Raw genomic sequence first — 19,344 nt, 5'->3', positions numbered from 1 at the left:
TCATGAATAAGCAGATTAAGTCATTGTTGATTAATTTAGAGGAGACGGATGGAACTTTTTATCAAAAAACATGTTCAAAGTGTTGGCGCAGACTCCGATTCCATGGATGGGCTGAAGCAAATCGCTCTGCAGGCAATAGGCAAAGAGTCACAAGTGAGTGAGTGAAAGCGCCATTTTTGAATGAGAGGAGAAATTATGGAATGGCTGAAAGATGCAGTGATTGAATGAACGAGAGAGTGGAAAGTTAGAGAATACAGAAGAGTCTGGATTTAGAGGGGAGAGCCTGAAATGACCAGGCTCATTCTCATCACTGAATATGAATAATTCACCCAGTATTCATGTACAAAATGTGAGATCAGAGATTAAATTGTGCCAAGAGAACTTGGCAGTATACAACAATGGCATTTTTTTCTCTCTTTGGTGATAGTGTATAAAAATAGAAGTTTGAGCATCATGTCTTTAAGGCAGCGACAAAAGATAAAGGTTACCTTTTTCGCTGACTGTTTTCAAACAGCATTTGAACTTGAATACTCCTTCAGCAATAGATAAGCCGGAGTTTCGAGCGACCTGTGATGTTCAAAAAACAAAATTCTCCATTTTCTGATTGTTTGTGTAGCTCAGAAGTGCGAGATAAGCCTTTTGACTAAACAGTGGAATTTGATGCCCTGTCAGTTCGAACAAGTTGTATATATATGCAGAACAAAGTGAGGAAGCAGACCGAAAAGTGAACTTACTCCGGTAAGGACGTCCATCATACTCAAAGTTGTCGTCCATGTTGTCAAAATCTGATGAATATCCTGCCATGTTGCACAAAACTATCAGTAGCAAACTACGTGTGAAAGATATATAATAACAACAAATCAAAGTTAGAGTTTATTTAGGATGTCAGCAGTATCTATAGAATTACACAGCATCCACAGTCTACATTTCATTCATCTTTAGGTGGAGGACTTGTACATTGTTAATAATGACAACACATGGTCATAAGGTTTACAAGGTACCGGTAGTAAGAAATTTCATTTTATAAACAGTAAAACATTCTAATGTAAAAAGTCTCAGAAAATCTTTAAAAAATTTGCACAATGAATATGATTTTCAAAGCTTCTTATTTATAACATGCAAGACACCACCAGTCTTGCTTTAGTTTAACAAAACTTTTGACAATCCCTGAAAGTTTCCTGTAAAATCCCGGAAAACAATATTCACTTTGCATCCATTGGAAAGTCACCAACACAACTTTTGTTTCTCTTCGATCAGCACCTTTCCTATAATCTGAAATGATAGTTCCTTCCAGTTCAGCACATTCCCTAGTGGGAAATTTAGATCGTCCACGTAGCTCTGGATATCACAGGGAGAAAGGACGTTGTTCCACATGTAGACATCGGACATCATCCCAACAAATGATTGATTGACGTCAAAATCACCACCATAGGAATCTTGGTCCTGCAAAGTTTCAGACAATAAAGTTAAAGTTAGGTAAATTTTACTTTGCTTTATAGATATTCTTATTGCTATTTTATTGATGACTTTCTTAAGATGTGATGCAATTGCTATTGTGAAGCACTTTGGTCAGCTTAGGTTGTTTTAATGTGCTATATAAATACATTTTTAATTGAATTGAATAGATATTGTCAGATATTGTTCATATTGATCATACCTTGCTCTCTGAGAGACCATTAAAAATAATTCACATAAGCAATATTACTAGCAATATACTAGCAATATTGCTATATACTAGCAATTAGCAATATAAGCAATACAAATGTGATGCTTAAAAACATACCTGTCCTAAAACAATTATGATTGGTCCATTTATTGATCCAAGGCTGGTGAATTTCCTGCTCGAAGGCTTTCCATCCAACCATAGTTGTGTCAGTCCAGATGTCGCATCCCAAGTGGCACAAATAGAGTGCCACGTGTTCTGCTTAAACTCAAGCCCATCAAAGCCAGCAGAAAAATCTCTGGCACTCAGATCAAAGCTATCACTCGTACTCATCTTGAATATCAGGAAGTCATTAAACTTAGAGGGTGTGGCCAAAGAGAATAATGAGTGGTCTCTTTTGAGGTCAGTAAAGGACCTTTAGGAAGAAAAAAAGAAATAAGTGACTGAATATGATTTTTTTTTTTGTCAGAGACAAGTACATCTTTAAACTCATTTAGCAAATTCAGCATTACCTGAGACAGACGGTCACAGCATTTAGATTTTGTCTTGATGTGGTGAGCCTCACATGAGCTGTGCTGGTTTCTTGTGGGAATGTGAACATTTTGCCCAAAAGATCTTTAAAAAAAAGAAAAAACATACATTTGAATAGTTTATCTTTAAAAGAGATATCCAGAAGACACACTGCAAGATACATATCCAATCCAGCACAGATTTTGCCATCTGGCAGTGATTATAGAAATGTGACGATAAGACTTAAATTCATAATGTCAGATTTCACTTGCTATTACATCACCATTTTCCACAGCTCCAGCTCCATCTGAGCTTTTTCCTTTGTACTATCTGACCATACATGTTTCATATTTAATATAAGAAATTCATTGTTTTTATTTACTTTGAGGATGGGCAGCACATGATGTCAGCATCGCCAGTAGAATCAACAGCTTCATCTGATACAGAGACAAATACATACCAAACATATAGAATACATTTTTTTTTATATTTTCACTGTTAGACCACATAGAAATTTACCTTCACTTAAAGTAGCTTGCTAAAATAGACATTACAGATAGAAAAACTTCCCTCCTAATTCCTAATTCTTAGAAGATCCCTAATTCCCTCCACTTTACATATCAATCATTCGCGTTATCTCTTACCTTGAAAGTTTTGTTCTGATGATGCCTACTACAGTGTTGGATAGGGCGTTTTATAGCCTGGCTGTTGATGGAGTTGGCCGTACTTCATTGGCTCTCAGTGTGTGGCCTCCTGTTTACATATGTGTTGAAAGTACAACAGGGTTTTAGGTTACAGCTTATGTAAATGGACCAAAGCAATGTCAAGATGACATTCTAAATTGCTCACTAGATGGTAGATAGAGTTAATGTCGAAAATGTTTAATTTTAAATAATGCCAGCAATGTTTGAAAAGAAAGAAACACAGCATTAACTGTAAATTGATCAAACCCTAATGTCTGCCAATTCATTCACTGCTGGAATAACAGAACAGAGGTACTGCATCTGTGGTCAGTAGTGCTGCTTTTCCAGCTGTGATTGTGAAGACTAATGAATCAAGGAAGTCTTTAGGCATTTAACTGATTTTACCGGCAGTCTTTTTTTAAGTGATAATTTCCTGGATCATTCAAGTCAAGTCTTGGAGTGAGTTGGAGTTGTTATCAAAGAATCTCTTCTCTGTTGCCCCTCAAACTTGTTTACTTGCAGTACTCCTCCTGCCAAACTGCTGCTGCTGAACATGCAAATCATAATAGTAGTTAGAAAAAGCTTATTTTGTTTTTCCTCTCCACTTTGAGACATGCAAGAAAAGATTGTGACATTTAGGACTTAAGAAATGAATCACTCAGCACTTTAGTTGAGTATCACTGCTTTATTGTACTTGTGGCTGCAGTCTGTTACATGGTTTTGAGTTTAACAGCAGAAATACAGTCATGTGACAAAGTGGATCTTTTTAATGACATCAACAGGTAAAATATTCATTACAACCAAAATGACTGTCATTGTTGAATTAAGATACACTAAGAAAAGCAACGCTCATCCACCCATGAAAAAATGATTTCACATAAATTGCAGACATTGGACACACTGCAAAATAGAAATTAAGCTTTATGACCTTCTCTGGGACTGATGGGAGGGTTTTGAAAGTTTAGTGACATACCATTAATCTATTCTCTAAAAGCACTTTGCCAAAAATCTGATATTCCAAAGCTCTCCAGTTAAGCACATTCCCTGGAGTGAAGTTATGTTCATTCACATATCTCTGGATCTCACATGGGGAAAGGGTGTAATCCCACATGTGGACGTCACACATCATACCAACGAAAGACTGCTTAGCATCAAACCCCCCACCGTGGGCATCCTGCTCCTGTAGAGTCCAAAAGTTTGAGACAGTAAACAAGAGCTTTACTGTGCAGAATTTACAATTAAATCTATACAAAAATAAACAAGGAAAAATCCATAAAACATTACCTGTCCTAAGATAATTATAGCAGGTCCTTTGATGTTTAATCCAGAGCTGGTGAATTTCCTAATCGAAGGTTGCCCATCAAACCACAGCTGCACCAGCCCAGACTCAGAGTCCCAGGTGGTGCACACAGAGTGCCACATGTTTGGCTTGTAGTCACGCCCTCCAAATTCGGCCTTTTTATCACTAACATGTTGCTCCATCTCTTTGTTTGTGTCGTCCCAGAAAACCAGGAAGCCATTGGAATTAGAGGGTGTGGCCAAGGAGAAAAGGATGTGGTCTCTTTTGAGGTCTGTAAAGGATCTGAAAGGATGACACCCTGCATTATAAAGTGTATCTAACAGACAGAGATACAGTGGGTTCCTCTATGCAGCCTTCACATTCGTAGCTACCTGTGACAGACGGTTACAGCCTCGAAATTCTGTCTCGATGTGTTCAGCCTCACATGAGCTGTGTTTGTTTGCAGTGGGAAGGTGAACATCCTCCCAGACAGATCTAAGTAAAAGACCAGAAGGAAACCTTATTTGTAGCAATCATTTTCACAATTGAATTGAAGCCGGCCATGTCATTCGCATTCTCAAACTTTATGACTAACTTGTGGTAACCATGTTAGGGCTTCCTGGATTTAGGATAGACCTTTATTTTGAAGTCATCAGGGTGAACACAGAACCATAATGTAAGCTCATCATGTGGCCACTCTGGCATTCAAGATTGTAAAGAAACCTCAAAGCACTGAAGAAGCAAACACTAGCTAATATGTTAGCTGAAATTCAAATACAAATGGAAACACAGTTTACAGTCAGTGTATAAATCATGTTACTCCTCTGTCCAGTATTATATCATCTATTTAGCAAAAGTTAAGACAGAGCAATTCCTGGTACAAATCAGAAGGAGCATTGCTGTTTTGAGAGGTAAGACAGTGTGAGGTAAAGAATAAGACTCACGTCAAATTAAAGTAGAATATTAATTTAAAAAAAGATAATGTTAACGAAACTAACAGAATATGCACTGGCTCTGACATGCAATTATAAAATACAGAATAGTCACTTTAAATTACACGTACTCTTACGATCATCTTTTGTGAAAAGTATTCACTCTTAAGTAGAAAAGAAATACCTTCAGGTCTTGCAGCACATGCTGTCAACATCAGCAATACAAGCAGTAACTTCATCTAAAAGAAAGAGAAAACATCACAAAGGAAAACATTTAGACTTGATGTCAATACTTTCTGTAAAAAAAATAAATAAAAATTTAAACAAGAATGGCTTTGGACTCCTTCAGCCAACAATACAGGTGGAAATAGTAAAAAAGAAAATGCGAGAAAAAGAGTGAACACAAAACTGTTTCTTTTGAAATTGTAACAGTTTTCAATTTCCTGCCAAATTTAATGTAGAAATTTTACCTTGAAATGCACGACAAGATTTTGTGTGCAGTTATGAAGAAGAATTTGTTTTATCCTCACTGCTTCTACTTTTTGAATAAATTAAACCACTCCCTTCACTTGTGTTCATTGCCATCAGCTGCACTCACTCACCGATCACCCTCCATAGTATTTAGTCTCCTGGTTGTCATCCACTCATTGTCAGATCCTCACCGTCACTTATGCTGTTTCAGCTCAGGTTTTTTTTGTTTTGATCCATATCAAATTATTTTTCATAGTCCTAGTTAGGTCTTTTTGTCTGTTCTTAAGGTTTTTGAATTCCGGCTTTGCCGCACTTTTGGTTTTAGGTTATTTCAATACATCCATTTTTTTTTTCATTTATAGTCTGCATTTGGTTCCTCTCTCCTCACATCTACACCACACTTTGTGACATGAATTATATATCTTACTTATTATTTACATTAGTTGTTGTGCTACTGGTGTTTTTTAACCAGTTTTGACTTCAATGATCATGCCTTACATACATAAGCAGACAGATATGATACCACTGGGGGGGTGAGGGAAATAAGTACAAAAATATTTACACATCAACAACAAATCAAAGCCAGAGTTTATTTAGGATGTCAGCAATATCTGTAGCATTACACAGCATCCACTGTAGGTGGAGGACTTGTTCATTGTTAATAATGACAACACATGGTCATAAGATTCACAAGGTAGTAACAATCAAGTGAGAAGAAAAACATTTTGATTTTACAAACAGTAAAAAATCAGAATGTGAAAAAATGTTCTCAATGAATATGATTTTCAAAGCTTCTTATTATAACATGCAAAACACCACCAGTCTTGTTTTAGTTTAACAAAACTTTTGACAATCCCTGAAAGTTTCCTGTAAAATCCCGGAAAAACAATATTCTCTTTGCATCAATTGAAAAGTCACCAACACATCTTTTGTTTCTCTTCGATCAGCACCTTTCCTATAATCTGAAATGATAGTTCCTTCCAGTTCAGCACATTGCCTGCGGGGAAATTTCGATCGTCCACGTAGTTCTGGATATCACAGGGAGAAAGGACGTAGTCCCACATGTGGACATCGGAAGTCATCCCAACAAATGATTGATTGATGTCAAAACCACCACCATGGGAATCTTGTTCCTGCAAAGTTTCAGACAATAAAGTTAAAGTTCGGTCAATTTTACTTTGCTTTATAGATATTCTTATTGCTATTTTATTGATGACTTTCTTAAGATGTGATGCAATTGCTATTGTGAAGCACTTTGGTCAGTTTAGGTTGTTTTAATGTGCTATATAAATACATTTTGAATTGAATTGAATAGATATTGTCAGATATTGTTCATATTGATCATATCTTGCTCTCAGAGAGACCATTAAAAATAATTCACATAAGCAATATTACTAGCAATATAATAGCAATATACTAGCAATATTGCTATATACTAGCAATTAGCAATATAAGCAATACAAATGTGATGCTTAAAAACATACCTGTCCTAAAACAATTATGATTGGTCCATTTATTGATCCAAGGCTGGTGAATTTCCTGCTTGAAGGCTTTCCATCCAACCACAGTTGTGTCAGTCCAGATGTCGCATCCCAAGCGGCACAAATAGAGTGCCACGTGTTCTGCTTAAACTCAAGCCCATCAAAGCTAGCAGAAACATCTCTGGCAAACAGATCCAACTTATCACTCGTTCTCGTCTTGATTAGCAGGAAGTCATTAAACGTAGAGGGTGTGGCCAAAGAGAATAATGACTGCTCTCTTTTGAGGTCAGTAAAGAACCTTTAGGAAGAAAAAAAGATATAAGTGACTGAATATGATTATTTTTATTGTCAGAGACAAGTACATCTTTAAACTCATTTAGCAAATTCAGCATTACCTGAGACAGACGGTCACAGCATTTAGATTTTGTCTTGATGTGGTGAGCCTCACATGAGCTGTGCTGGTTTCTTGTGGGAATGTGAACATTTTGCCCAAAAGATCTTTAAAAAAAAAGAAAACACATACATTTGAATAGTTTATCTTTAAAAGAGTTATCCAGAAGACATACTGCAAGATACATATCCAATCCAGCACAGATTGTGCCATCAAGGAGCCACAAGCTATTATCATACAAATATGACTATAAGACTTGAATTCATAATGTCAGATTTCACTTGCTATTACATCACCATTTTCCACAGCTCCAGCTCCATCCGAGCTTTGTCCTTTGTAATATCTGACCATACATGTTTCATATTTAATATAAGAAATTCACCACGTCTCATGGAGCTGATATCTGGGTGTGTGCCATAACTTGATCATCCATAAAGTGATAAACTCAACATGGTCATAAAAAAAAAATGTGGACAACTCTTTATAACTTTATCAGGCTTTTGCTCTTTGTACTTGACCGCTTATCTTATTTACAGGATGCTCAACAAAGGCAAAAAAATGCTATCTTAATTATTAAATATTTACAATCATATACGATTGAATTAAAGACATTGTCAGTATTATAGATATCTTGTTCAGGACAAGGCTTGTGATTTACCCATTTATAACATACAATATTTGACAAAATTGTGTACGATATACTTTGCTTTAAAATAGTCTCACACTATTTAATTCCCTATTGAACTAGAAAAGTATTTATTGTAATCATAGTAATAAACGTAGAAAATGTGCATTTTCCCCTTAGTATTTCCACATTTATAAGAACAAAAATAATAAAAATCAATATATATGTTTTCATTTACTTTGAGGAAGGGCAGCACATGATGTCAGCATCGCCAGTAGAATCAACAGCTTCATCTGATACAGAGACAAATACACACCACAAATAAAAGAATATTCTTTTTTATATTTTCACTGTTAGACCACATAGAAATTTACCTTGACTTAAAGTAGCTTTCTAAAATAGACATTACAGATAGAAAAACTTCCCTCCTAATTCCTAATTCCCTCCACATTGCAATCAATCATTCACGTCATCTCTTACCTTGAAAGTTTTGTTCTGATAATGCCTACAACAGTGTTGAATAGGACGTTTTATAGCCTGGCTGTTGATGGAGTTGGCCATATTTCATTGGCTATCAGTGTGTGGCCTCCCGTCTACGTACATTTAGAAAGTATAACATAGAGATTTAGGTTACAGCTTATGTAGATGTAATCACAGTTACATCTGATAACAGAGTTAACTGACTCTAAAGGTGAGAAAGGAGGAGTTTTGTTTATTTTAACCTGGAAAGTCAGACAAACAATAGATTCTCTTTTTTGGTCATCACTGAAATATCCAGACTAACATTTTGCAATAATAGTAGCATTCGATGTAGACATTCTAGCTCACTAGCTAGATGAATAGCTCCTTATATGGCCACTGCAGAGCTTGATGACGAGCTGATTAGTCGAATCAGGTGTGGTGGAGGAGGGACACGTGAACATGCAGGGCAGTGGGTCATGAGGACAGGAACTGAGAAACAGAGTTTAAGTTGATAACATTTTTCATTTTAAATACGTTTGACAAGAAAGAAACACAGCATTAACTGTAAATTGATCAAACCCTAATGTCTGCCAATTCATTCACTGCTGGAATAACAGAACAGAGGTACTGCATCTGTGGTCAGTAGTGCTGCTTTTGCAGCTGTGATTGTGAAGACTAATGAATCAAGGAAGTCTTTAGGCATTTAACTGATTTCACCGGCAGACTTTTTTTAAGTGATAAGTTCCTGGATCATTCAAGTCAAGTCTTGGAGTGAGTTGGAGTTGTTATCAAAGAATCTCTTCCCTGTTGCCCCTTGAACTTGTTTACTTGCAGTACTCCTCCTGCCAAACTGCTGCTGCTGAACATGCAAATCATAATAGTACTGCTTTATTGTACTTGTGGCTGCAGTCTGTTACATGGTTTTGAGTTCAACAGCAGAAATACAGTCATGTGACAAAGTGGATCTTTTTAATGACATCAACAGGTAAAATATTCAGTACAACCAAAATTACTGTCATTGTTGAATTAAGATACACTAAGAAAAGCAACGCTCATCCACCCATGAAAAATGATTTCACATAAATTGCAGACATTGGACACACTGCAAAATAGAAAATAAGCTTTATGACCTTCTCTGGGACTGATGGAAGGGTTTTGAAAGTTTAGTGACATACCATTAATCTATTCTCTAAAAGCACTTTGCCAAAAATCTGATATTCCAAAGCGTTCCAGTTAAGCACATTCCCTGGAGTGAAGTTATGTTCATTCACATATCTCTGGATCTCACATGGGGAAAGGGTGTAATCCCACATGTGGACGTCACACATCATACCAACGAAAGACTGCTTAGCATCAAACCCCCCACCGTGGGCATCCTGCTCCTGTAGAGTCCAAAAGTTTGAGACAGTAAACAAGAGCTTTACTGTGTAGAATTTACAATTAAATCTATACAAAAATAAACAAGGAAAAATCCATAAAACATTACCTGTCCTAAGATAATTATAGCAGGTCCTTTGATGTTTAATCCAGAGCTGGTGAATTTCCTAATCGAAGGTTGCCCGTCAAACCACAGCTGCACCAGCCCAGACTCAGAGTCCCAGGTGGTGCACACAGAGTGCCACATGTTTGGCTTGTAGTCACGCCCTCCAAATTCAGCCTTTTTATCACTAACATGTTGCTCCATCTCTTTGTTTGTGTCATCCCAGAAAACCAGGAAGCCATTGGAATTAGAGGGTGTGGCCAAGGAGAAAAGGATGTGGTCTCTTTTGAGATCTGTAAAGGATCTGAAAGGATGACACCCTGCATTATAAAGTGTATCTAACAGACAGAGATACAGTGGGTTCCTCTATGCAGCCTTCACATTCGTAGCTACCTGTGACAGACGGTTACAGCCTCGAAATTCTGTCTCGATGTGTTCAGCCTCACATGAGCTGTGTTTGTTTGCAGTGGGAAGGTGAACATCCTCCCAGACAGATCTAAGTAAAATATCAGAAGGAAACCTTATTTGTAGCAATCATTTTCACAATTGAATTGAAGCCGGCCATATCATTCGCATTATCAAACTTTATGACCAACTTGTGGTAACCATGTTAGGGCTTCATGGATTTAGGATAGACCTTTATTTTGAAGTCATCAGGGTGAACACAGAACCATAATGTAAGCTCATCATGTGGCCACTCTGGCATTCAAGATTGTAAAGAAACCTCAAAGCACTGAAGAAGCAAACACTAGCTAATATGTTAACTGAAATACAAATACAAATGGAAACACAGTTTACAGTCAGTGTATAAATCATGTTACTCCTCTGTCCAGTATTATATCATCTATTTAGCAAAAGTTAAGACAGAGCAATTCCTGGTACAAATCAGAAGGAGCATTGCTGTTTTGAGAGGTAAGACAGTGTGAGGTAAAGAATAAGACTCACGTCAAATTAAAGTAGAATATTAATTTAAAAAAAGATAATGTTAACGAAACTAACAGAATATGCACTGGCTCTGACATGCAATTATAAAATACAGAATAGTCACTTTAAATTACACGTACTCTTACGATCATCTTTTGTGAAAAGTATTCACTCTTAAGTAGAAAAGAAATACCTTCAGGTCTTGCAGCACATGCTGTCAACATCAGCAATACAAGCAGTAACTTCATCTAAAAGAAAGAGAAAACATCACAAAGGAAAACATTTAGACTTGATGTCAATACTTTCTGTAAAAAAAATAAATAAAAATTTAAACAAGAATGGCTTTGGACTCCTTCAGCCAACAATACAGGTGGAAATAGTAAAAAAGAAAATGCGAGAAAAAGAGTGAACACAAAACTGTTTCTTTTGAAATTGTAACAGTTTTCAATTTCCTGCCAAATTTAATGTAGAAATTTTACCTTGAAATGCACGACAAGATTTTGTGTGCAGTTATGAAGAAGAATTTGTTTTATCCTCACTGCTTCTACTTTTTGAATAAATTAAACCACTCCCTTCACTTGTGTTCATTGCCATCAGCTGCACTCACTCACCGATCACCCTCCATAGTATTTAGTCTCCTGGTTGTCATCCACTCATTGTCAGATCCTCACCGTCACTTATGCTGTTTCAGCTCAGGTTTTTTTTTGTTTTGATCCATATCAAATTATTTTTCATAGTCCTAGTTAGGTCTTTTTGTCTGTTCTTAAGGTTTTTGAATTCCGGCTTTGCCGCACTTTTGGTTCTAGGTTATTTCAATACATCCATTTTTTTTTCATTTATAGTCTGCATTTGGGTCCTCTCTCCTCACATCTACACCACACTTTGTGACATGAATTATATATCTTACTTATTATTTACACTAGTTGTTGTGCTACTGGTGTTTTTTAACCAGTTTTGACTTCAATGATCATGCCTTACATACATAAGCAGACAGATATGATACCACTGGGGGGGTGAGGGAAATAAGTACAAAAATATTTACACATCAACAACAAATCAAAGCCAGAGTTTATTTAGGATGTCAGCAATATCTGTAGAATTACACAGCATCCACTGTAGGTGGAGGACTTGTTCATTGTTAATAATGACAACACATGGTCATAAGATTCACAAGGTAGTAACAATCAAGTGAGAAGAAAAACATTTTGATTTTACAAACAGTAAAAAATCAGAATGTGAAAAAATGTTCTCAATGAATATGATTTTCAAAGCTTCTTATTATAACATGCAAAACACCACCAGTCTTGTTTTAGTTTAACAAAACTTTTGACAATCCCTGAAAGTTTCCTGTAAAATCCCGGAAAAACAATATTCTCTTTGCATCAATTGAAAAGTCACCAACACATCTTTTGTTTCTCTTCGATCAGCACCTTTCCTGTAATCTGAAATGATAGTTCCTTCCAGTTCAGCACATTGCCTGCGGGGAAATTTCGATCGTCCACGTAGTTCTGGATATCACAGGGAGAAAGGACGTAGTCCCACATGTAGACATCGGACGTCATCCCAACAAATGATTGCTTGATGTCAAAATGACCACCATGGGAATCTTGTTCCTGCAAAGTTTCAGACAATAAAGTTAAAGTTAGGTACATTTTACTTAGCTTTAAATTTTTCTGAAAAACACTCTTAACATACAGCAAATCATAACAGAGCAGTCCACAGCACATTTCAAAGACCAACCAAATGAATGCTATATTATTTATTATATTTGAAAACGTAAGACAGATAGCTTTAGCCAGTTTAGCATAGAGAAAAAGAATTGAAAAGGGTAAAAGCAATATACAAAACACTGTAGTGAAGAACTAGTCTGACCCATAACCCCAGGTAAGTAGGTATGACATACTGTAGGAAATCATTGTTTTTACACTTAGGTTCTTATTTAGATTAAAGAAAGATGCTAAATGTGAGTCATGGGTGTACTGACAGGCTCTGTGTTAGTCAGATATTGTTAATATTGATCATATCTTGCTCTCAGAGAGACCATTAAGATATGTCACATTATGACAAGCAACATTACTAAATGTGATGCTTAAAAACTTACCTGTCCTAAAACAATTATGATTGGTCCCTTTATTGGTCCAGGGCTGGTGAGTTTCCTGCTTGAAGGCTTTCCATCCAGCCACAGTTGTGTCAGTCCAGATGTCGCATCCCAAGTGGCACAAATAGAGTGCCACGTGTTCTGCTTAAACTCAAGCCCATAAAAGCTTGCAGAAACATCTCTGGCACAGAGATCAAACTTATCACTCGTACTCGTCTTGAATATCAGGAAGTCATTAGACTTAGAGGGTGTGGCCAAAGAGAATAATGAGTGGTCTCTTTTGAGGTCAGTAAAGGACCTTTAGGAAGAAAAAAAGAAATAAGTGACTGAATATGATTTTTTATGATCTTTAAACTCATTTAGCAAATTCAGCATTACCTGAGACAGACGGTCACAGCATTTAGATTTTGTCTTGATGTGGTGAGCCTCACATGAGCTGTGCTGGTTTCTTGTGGGAATGTGAACATTTTGCCCAAAAGATCTTTAAAAAAAAGAAAACACATACATTTGAATAGTTTATCTTTAAAAGAGATATCCAGAATACATACTGCAAGATACATATCCAATCCAGCACAGATTTTGCCATATGTCAATTATTATAGAAATGTGACTATAAGACTTAAATTCATAATGTCAGATTTCACTTGCTATTACATCACCATTTTCCACAGCTCCAGCTCCAAACGAGCTTTTTCCTTTGTACTATCTGACCATACATGTTTTATATTTAATATAAGAAATTCATTGTTTTTATTTACTTTGAGGATGGGCAGCACATGATGTCAGCATCGCCAGTAGAATCAACAGCTTCATCTGATACAGAGACAAATACATACCAAACATATAGAATACATTTTTTTTTATATTTTCACTGTTAGACCACATAGAAATTTACATTGACTTAAAGTAGCTTGCTAAAATAAACATTACAGATCGAAAAGCTTCCCTCCTAATTCCTAATTCCCTCCACTTTACATATCAATCATTCGCGTTATCTCTTACCTTGAAAGTTTTGTTCTGATGATGCCTACTACAGTGTTGGATAGGACGTTTTATAGCCTGGCTGTTGATGGAGTTGGCCGTACTTCATTGGCTCTCAGTGTGTGGCCTCCTGTTTACGTATGTGTTGAAAGTACAACATAGGGTTTTCGGTTACAGCTTATGTAAATGGACCAAAGCAATGTCAACAAGACATTCTAAATCACTCGCTAGATGGTAGATAGATAGAGTTAATGTTGAAAATGTTTAATTTTCAATGATAATGCCAGCAATGTTTGAAAAGAAAGAAACACAGCATTAACTGTAAATTGATCAAACCCTAATGTCTGCCAATTCATTCACTGCTGGAATAACAGAACAGAGGTACTGCATCTGTGGTCAGTAGTGCTGCTTTTCCAGCTGTGATTGTGAAGACTAATGAATCAAGGAAGTCCTTTCAGATTAGGCATTTAACTGATTTTACTGGTGGCCTCTGTTAGTGATAACAGACAAAATAAATCATTTTGAAAACAAGGGTGTATGGATTTCATATTTCCCACAGATGTATAATATGAATAATGGCTCTGTGTCAGATCTAAACCACATGTCGACAGGTAGTTTGGATCATGTGCCAGATCCGGGATATGATCATGTGCCAGATTCAGGATATGAACATGTGACAGATCCGGGATATGAACATGTGACAGATCTGGGATATGATCATGTGCCAGATTCAGGATATGAACATGTGACAGATCCGGGATATGAACATGTGCCAGATCCGGGATATGATTATGTGACAGAGTCGGGATATGAACATGTGATAGATCTGGGATATGATCATGTGCCAGATTCAGGATATGAACATGTGACATATCCAGGATATGAACATGTGATAGATCTGGGATATGATCATGTGCCAGATTCAGGATATGAACATGTGACAGATCCAGGATATGAACATGTGATAGATCTGGTATATGATCATGTGCCAGTTCCAGGATATGATCATGTAACAGATCCGGGATATGAACATGTGCCAGATCTGGGATATGATTCAAACCACGTCATAGCTTTTTTAACTCTACTGGGCTGTGACCGGCCCAAATCTGTTCCGGATCAGTAATCCAAATCTTTGCTGGTATTGGTCCATTGTGAATAAAGACACCAGTGTGGACACGATTAGCAGATTTGCACCAAATCGTGTCTTAGGTCCTGCCCTTATCCGGTACAATTATATTTTGCTATATGGGGAATGTCTTTAGTCAACAAGAGGATGATTATGTGGTACTCTGGTGGATTGCTTTGTAAACTGGTGTGAAAACAATCACCTCATACTGAACATGAGCTAAATAAAGGAGATGATTGTGGATTTTAGAAGGACAAGGAATAACCAAAGCAATATGACCATCCTGGGAGAAGAAGAGGAGGTGGTGGAGGAGTACAGATACCTTGGTGCTCACTTGAACAACAAAAATGTACATTTTGCTGTATGGGGAATGTCTTTAGTGAACAAGAGGATGATCACAAACATGTAAAGAGTCTGAAAGCAAAAAAATGTGTTGCGGGCTTCTCCTACATAACAACAAATGTCCATGCGGGCCCTGCACATGCAAAGCCATACACATGAACTTGTTGTCAAAAGCCCACAAATATGTAAAGAGTCTGAAAGAAAAAAGATGTGTTGCGGGGCTGGAAACCAAAGTTCTGAAGTGCAGTATCTCAGCCCCTGAGCGCTCCTGGGCAGTTTCAGGCCTGGTAGTGTGCTTAACAAAGGTCAGAGCACTTCAAATCAAGTCAGAAACACAGAGTTTAAGGTTCACAAACTTCTCTAGCATTGCTTTAAATGTGCATTTTTAATGCATAAAAATGATGTGTGAAAGATAATATCAGATGTATATCCCTGAAAGTGTTTTATACCAAATCAATTATGATGAATTGCTGTTAACACAATACTGAATGAACATTAATTTACAGAGGACCTTGGAGGAGAGCAAGTTTAGTGAGAAATTTTATCACCGCTACAATCTGAAATCCAGCATTATCCAGTTGAGCCCATTCTCTTTGTGAACTTTATATTGTGCATGTAGTTCTCTCACACTGAAAACGGCTGAGTTGCATCATTTGGACGTTAGCAGTCATTGTGTCAAAAAAAAAAAATCGACCAAGTCGCCGCTGTGAGGATCCTGCTCCTGTATGAACTGAAGACGTATAACACTGATATTGTACAATTCAGACACGGACTCCCATATGAGATTAGCTTTTAGTTCTGTTTCACAGTTCTGCAAAATGATTAAATCTAAGCTGCGAAACAGTAGTGAGAATGCTGATAAGCTGATTGGGTTTAGCTGACCATGCTAAAAAAGCAGAAAAACTTTCAATTTTAGGAGAAAACCAGTAGCTGAAGTCTTGGTTGATGGAATTTGAAGTTGAAATGACAATAGAGGAATGATTTCCAGCTATTGGAAGAACTGAAGAATTGATTAAAAGGCTGAAAAAATGCAGGAGTCTCAGCAAAAAAAGGTGAAGGGTTAAAAAAACAGACGGCGAACAAGAAAAGAAGGGAAATACAAAACAAAAAGTGAAAATTTAGCAGAATGTTAGTTGCTGAAGTTTCAACAGGCCTGGAAGGTATATTTGAAAGTATGTGGAACTAGATGAAGGCAGAAAACTACAGAAAATACAAGAAAAATGCAAAAAAAGTGAAAAAAATTCAGAAAAAAAGAGAAACAATGCAGAAAAATGAGAATAAGAATAAAGAATAATAAAGACAGACAGGAACAGTTAACAGCATTCTCAGAATAACATGCAGCATTCTTTAATATGAGGAAGTAAGAAGAAATATTGGGTGTGTCCAGCTGTTGTGACACGTTTGCCTTTAGGGCTCTCTGCCACAAAGATCTTCCTACCACAAATAGGAGAGTTTCTCCCAGGGACAAGTTTTTCTAGCAAAAATACCACAAAGACAGACTTCTCTTGTGGATATGGCAGGAAAAAAAATTTATATAGTTTCTGGACTTGTCTGTAAAGGACCTGAAATTATTAACAAATAACTTATCATGGTAGTGGTGCTCTTCATAGTTAGAGTTAGTGTTTTTTTTATTATTATTATATGTTTGGATGTGGTCAGTGTCACGTGAGCTGCAGTGTTTTGTGGTGATGTGGATGAACATTTTACCTGACCTGAAAATACAGCAATAACAGTTTATGTTTGCTTGCACTTATGAGTGAATGCATCCCACTGAATAGCATCGGATCAGCCGGCGGGAACAACTCAGAAGAGGAATCAGACTGAGATGTCTCACATTGAAGGTAATATTAGGCATTTAGACTGATCCTGGATCATTCAAGTCCAGTGTAGGAGTGAGTTGGATTCGTTATCAAAGAATCTCTTCTCTGTTGCCCCTCAAACTTGTTTACTTGCAGTTTAACAGCAGATATACAGTCATGTGACAAAGTGGATCTTTTTAATGACATCAACAGGTAAAATATTCAGTACAACCAAAATGACTGTCATTGTTGAATTAAGATACACTAAGAAAAGCAACGCTCATCCACCCATGAAAAAATTATTTCACATAAATTGCAGACATTGGACACACTGCAAAACAGATAATAAGCTTTATGACCTTCTCTGGGACTGATGGGAGGGTTTTGAAAGTTTAGTGACATACCATTAATCTATTCTCTAAAAGCACTTTGCCAAAAATCTGATATTCCAAAGCGCTCCAGTTAAGCACATTCCCTGGAGTGAAGTTCAGTTCATCCACATAGTTCTGCATCTCACATGGGGAAAGGGTGTAATCCCACATGTGGACGTCACACATCATACCAACGAAAGACTGCTTAGCATCAAACCCCCCACCGTGGGCATCCTGCTCCTGTAGAGTCCAAAAGTTTGAGACAGTAAACAAGAGCTTTACTGTGCAGAATTTACAATTAAATCTATACAAAAATAAACAAGGAAAAATCCATAAAACATTACCTGTCCTAAGATAATTATAGCAGGTCCATTGATGTTTAATCCAGAGCTGGTGAATTTCCTAATCGAAGGTTGCCCGTCAAACCACAGCTGCACCAGCCCAGACTCAGAGTCCCAGGTGGTGCACACAGAGTGCCACATGTTTGGCTTGTAGTCACGCCCTCCAAATTCAGCCTTTTTATTACCAACATGTTGCTCCATCTCTTTGTTTGTGTCGTCCCAGAAAACCAGGAAGCCATTGGAATTAGAGGGTGTGGCCAAGGAGAAAAGGATGTGGTCTCTTTTGAGGTCTGTAAAGGATCTGAAAGGATGACACCCTGCATTATAAAGTGTATCTAACAGACAGAGATACAGTGGGTTCCTCTATGCAGCCTTCACATTCGTAGCTACCTGTGACAGACGGTTACAGCCTCGAAATTCTGTCTCGATGTGTTCAGCCTCACATGAGCTGTGTTTGTTTGCAGTGGGAAGGTGAACATCCTCCCAGACAGATCTAAGTAAAATATCAGAAGGAAACCTTATTTGTATCAATCATTTTCACAATTGAAGTGAAGCCGGCCATGTCATTCGTATTATCAAACTTTATGACTAACTTGTGGTAACCATGTTAGGGCTTCATGGATTTAGGATAGACCTTTATTTTGAAGTCATCAGGGTGAACACAGAACCATAATGTAAGCTCATCATGTGGCCACTCTGGCATTCAAGATTGTAAAGAAACCTCAAAGCACTGAAGAAGCAAACACTAGCTAATATGTTAGCTGAAATTCGAATACAAATGGAAACACAGTTTACAGTCAGTGTATAGGTCATGTTACTCCTCTGTCCAGTATTATATCATCTATTTAGCAAAAGTTAAGACAGAGCAATTCCTGGTACAAATCAGAAGGAGCATCGCTGTTTTGAGAGGTAAGACAGTGTGAGGTAAAGAATAAGACTCACGTCGAATTAAAGTCAAATATTAATTTAAAAAGAATATGAAATGTTAATGAAACTAACAGAATATGGACTGGCTCTGACATGTACAATTATAAAATACAGAATAGTCACTTGAAATTACACGTACTCTTACGATCATCTTTTATTAAAAGTATTCACTGTTAAGTAGAAAAGAAAAGAAATACCTTCAGGTCTTGCAGCACATGCTGTCAACATCAGCAATACAAGCAGTAACTTCATCTAAAAGAAAGAGAAAACATCACAAAGGAAAACATTTTGACTTGATTTCAATACTTTTTCTGTACATTTTTTTTTTAAAAAGAATGGCTTTGGACTCCTTCGGCCAACAATACAGGTGGAAACAGTGAAAAAAAAAAGCAAGAAGAAGAGTGAACAGGAAACTGTTTCTTTTGAAATTGTAACGGTTTTCAATTACCTGCCAAATT

The 19,344-nt window shown here is 37.0% G+C and overlaps 5 protein-coding genes across 6 annotated transcripts in view; all 5 read right to left on the bottom strand.

Moving 5' to 3' along the window:
• Window positions 1–860: 860 nt before the first annotated feature.
• LOC140315691 (C-reactive protein-like) lies at window positions 861–2,863 on the bottom strand. The gene is made up of 5 exons (XM_072393285.1): window positions 2,818–2,863; window positions 2,556–2,610; window positions 2,176–2,278; window positions 1,784–2,078; window positions 861–1,443 (listed from the first exon to the last, which is right to left on the bottom strand). The coding sequence occupies exons 2-5, from the start codon at window positions 2,608–2,610 to the stop codon at window positions 1,225–1,227; spliced, it is 672 nt and encodes a 223-aa protein (XP_072249386.1). The 5' UTR covers window positions 2,818–2,863; the 3' UTR covers window positions 861–1,224.
• A 695-nt stretch (window positions 2,864–3,558) lies between these two features.
• LOC140315783 (uncharacterized) lies at window positions 3,559–8,579 on the bottom strand. Its single transcript, XM_072393365.1, has 10 exons — window positions 8,516–8,579; window positions 8,274–8,328; window positions 7,415–7,517; window positions 7,023–7,317; window positions 6,461–6,671; window positions 5,538–5,605; window positions 5,252–5,306; window positions 4,528–4,630; window positions 4,141–4,438; window positions 3,559–4,036 (listed from the first exon to the last, which is right to left on the bottom strand). Exons 2-10 carry the CDS (start codon window positions 8,326–8,328, stop codon window positions 3,818–3,820), a joined length of 1,407 nt encoding a protein of 468 aa, XP_072249466.1. The 5' UTR covers window positions 8,516–8,579; the 3' UTR covers window positions 3,559–3,817.
• An 873-nt stretch (window positions 8,580–9,452) lies between these two features.
• Window positions 9,453–11,447, bottom strand: LOC140315690 (C-reactive protein-like). Its single transcript, XM_072393284.1, has 5 exons — window positions 11,381–11,447; window positions 11,095–11,149; window positions 10,371–10,473; window positions 9,984–10,281; window positions 9,453–9,879 (listed from the first exon to the last, which is right to left on the bottom strand). Exons 2-5 carry the CDS (start codon window positions 11,147–11,149, stop codon window positions 9,661–9,663), a joined length of 675 nt encoding a protein of 224 aa, XP_072249385.1. The 5' UTR covers window positions 11,381–11,447; the 3' UTR covers window positions 9,453–9,660.
• A 499-nt stretch (window positions 11,448–11,946) lies between these two features.
• On the bottom strand, window positions 11,947–14,057 carry LOC140315689 (C-reactive protein-like). The gene is made up of 5 exons (XM_072393283.1): window positions 14,002–14,057; window positions 13,758–13,812; window positions 13,378–13,480; window positions 13,003–13,297; window positions 11,947–12,514 (listed from the first exon to the last, which is right to left on the bottom strand). The coding sequence occupies exons 2-5, from the start codon at window positions 13,810–13,812 to the stop codon at window positions 12,296–12,298; spliced, it is 672 nt and encodes a 223-aa protein (XP_072249384.1). The 5' UTR covers window positions 14,002–14,057; the 3' UTR covers window positions 11,947–12,295.
• Window positions 14,058–17,430: 3,373 nt separating this feature from the next.
• LOC140316501 (serum amyloid P-component-like) overlaps window positions 17,431–19,344 on the bottom strand; it is a 55,376-nt gene continuing 53,462 nt past the window's right edge. The window contains exons 2-5 of one of the 2 annotated variants that reach the window (XM_072394353.1): window positions 19,084–19,140; window positions 18,350–18,452; window positions 17,963–18,260; window positions 17,431–17,858 (exon numbers count right to left, since the gene is read on the bottom strand). In XM_072394353.1, coding sequence (XP_072250454.1) covers window positions 17,640–17,858; window positions 17,963–18,260; window positions 18,350–18,452; window positions 19,084–19,140 — 677 coding nt within the window. In that variant the 3' untranslated portion in view covers window positions 17,431–17,639. The remainder of the gene's footprint in view (window positions 17,859–17,962; window positions 18,261–18,349; window positions 18,453–19,083; window positions 19,141–19,344) is intronic. The other variant, XM_072394354.1, reaches the window with a different exon arrangement.

The sequence above is a fragment of the Leuresthes tenuis genome, unplaced genomic scaffold (assembly GCF_036924035.1).
Source record: "Leuresthes tenuis unplaced genomic scaffold, fLeuTen1.0.hap1 SCAF_10, whole genome shotgun sequence".
NCBI classification, from domain to species: Eukaryota; Metazoa; Chordata; class Actinopteri; order Atheriniformes; family Atherinopsidae; genus Leuresthes; species Leuresthes tenuis.
This window is presented reverse-complemented; position numbering and strand designations above follow the sequence as displayed.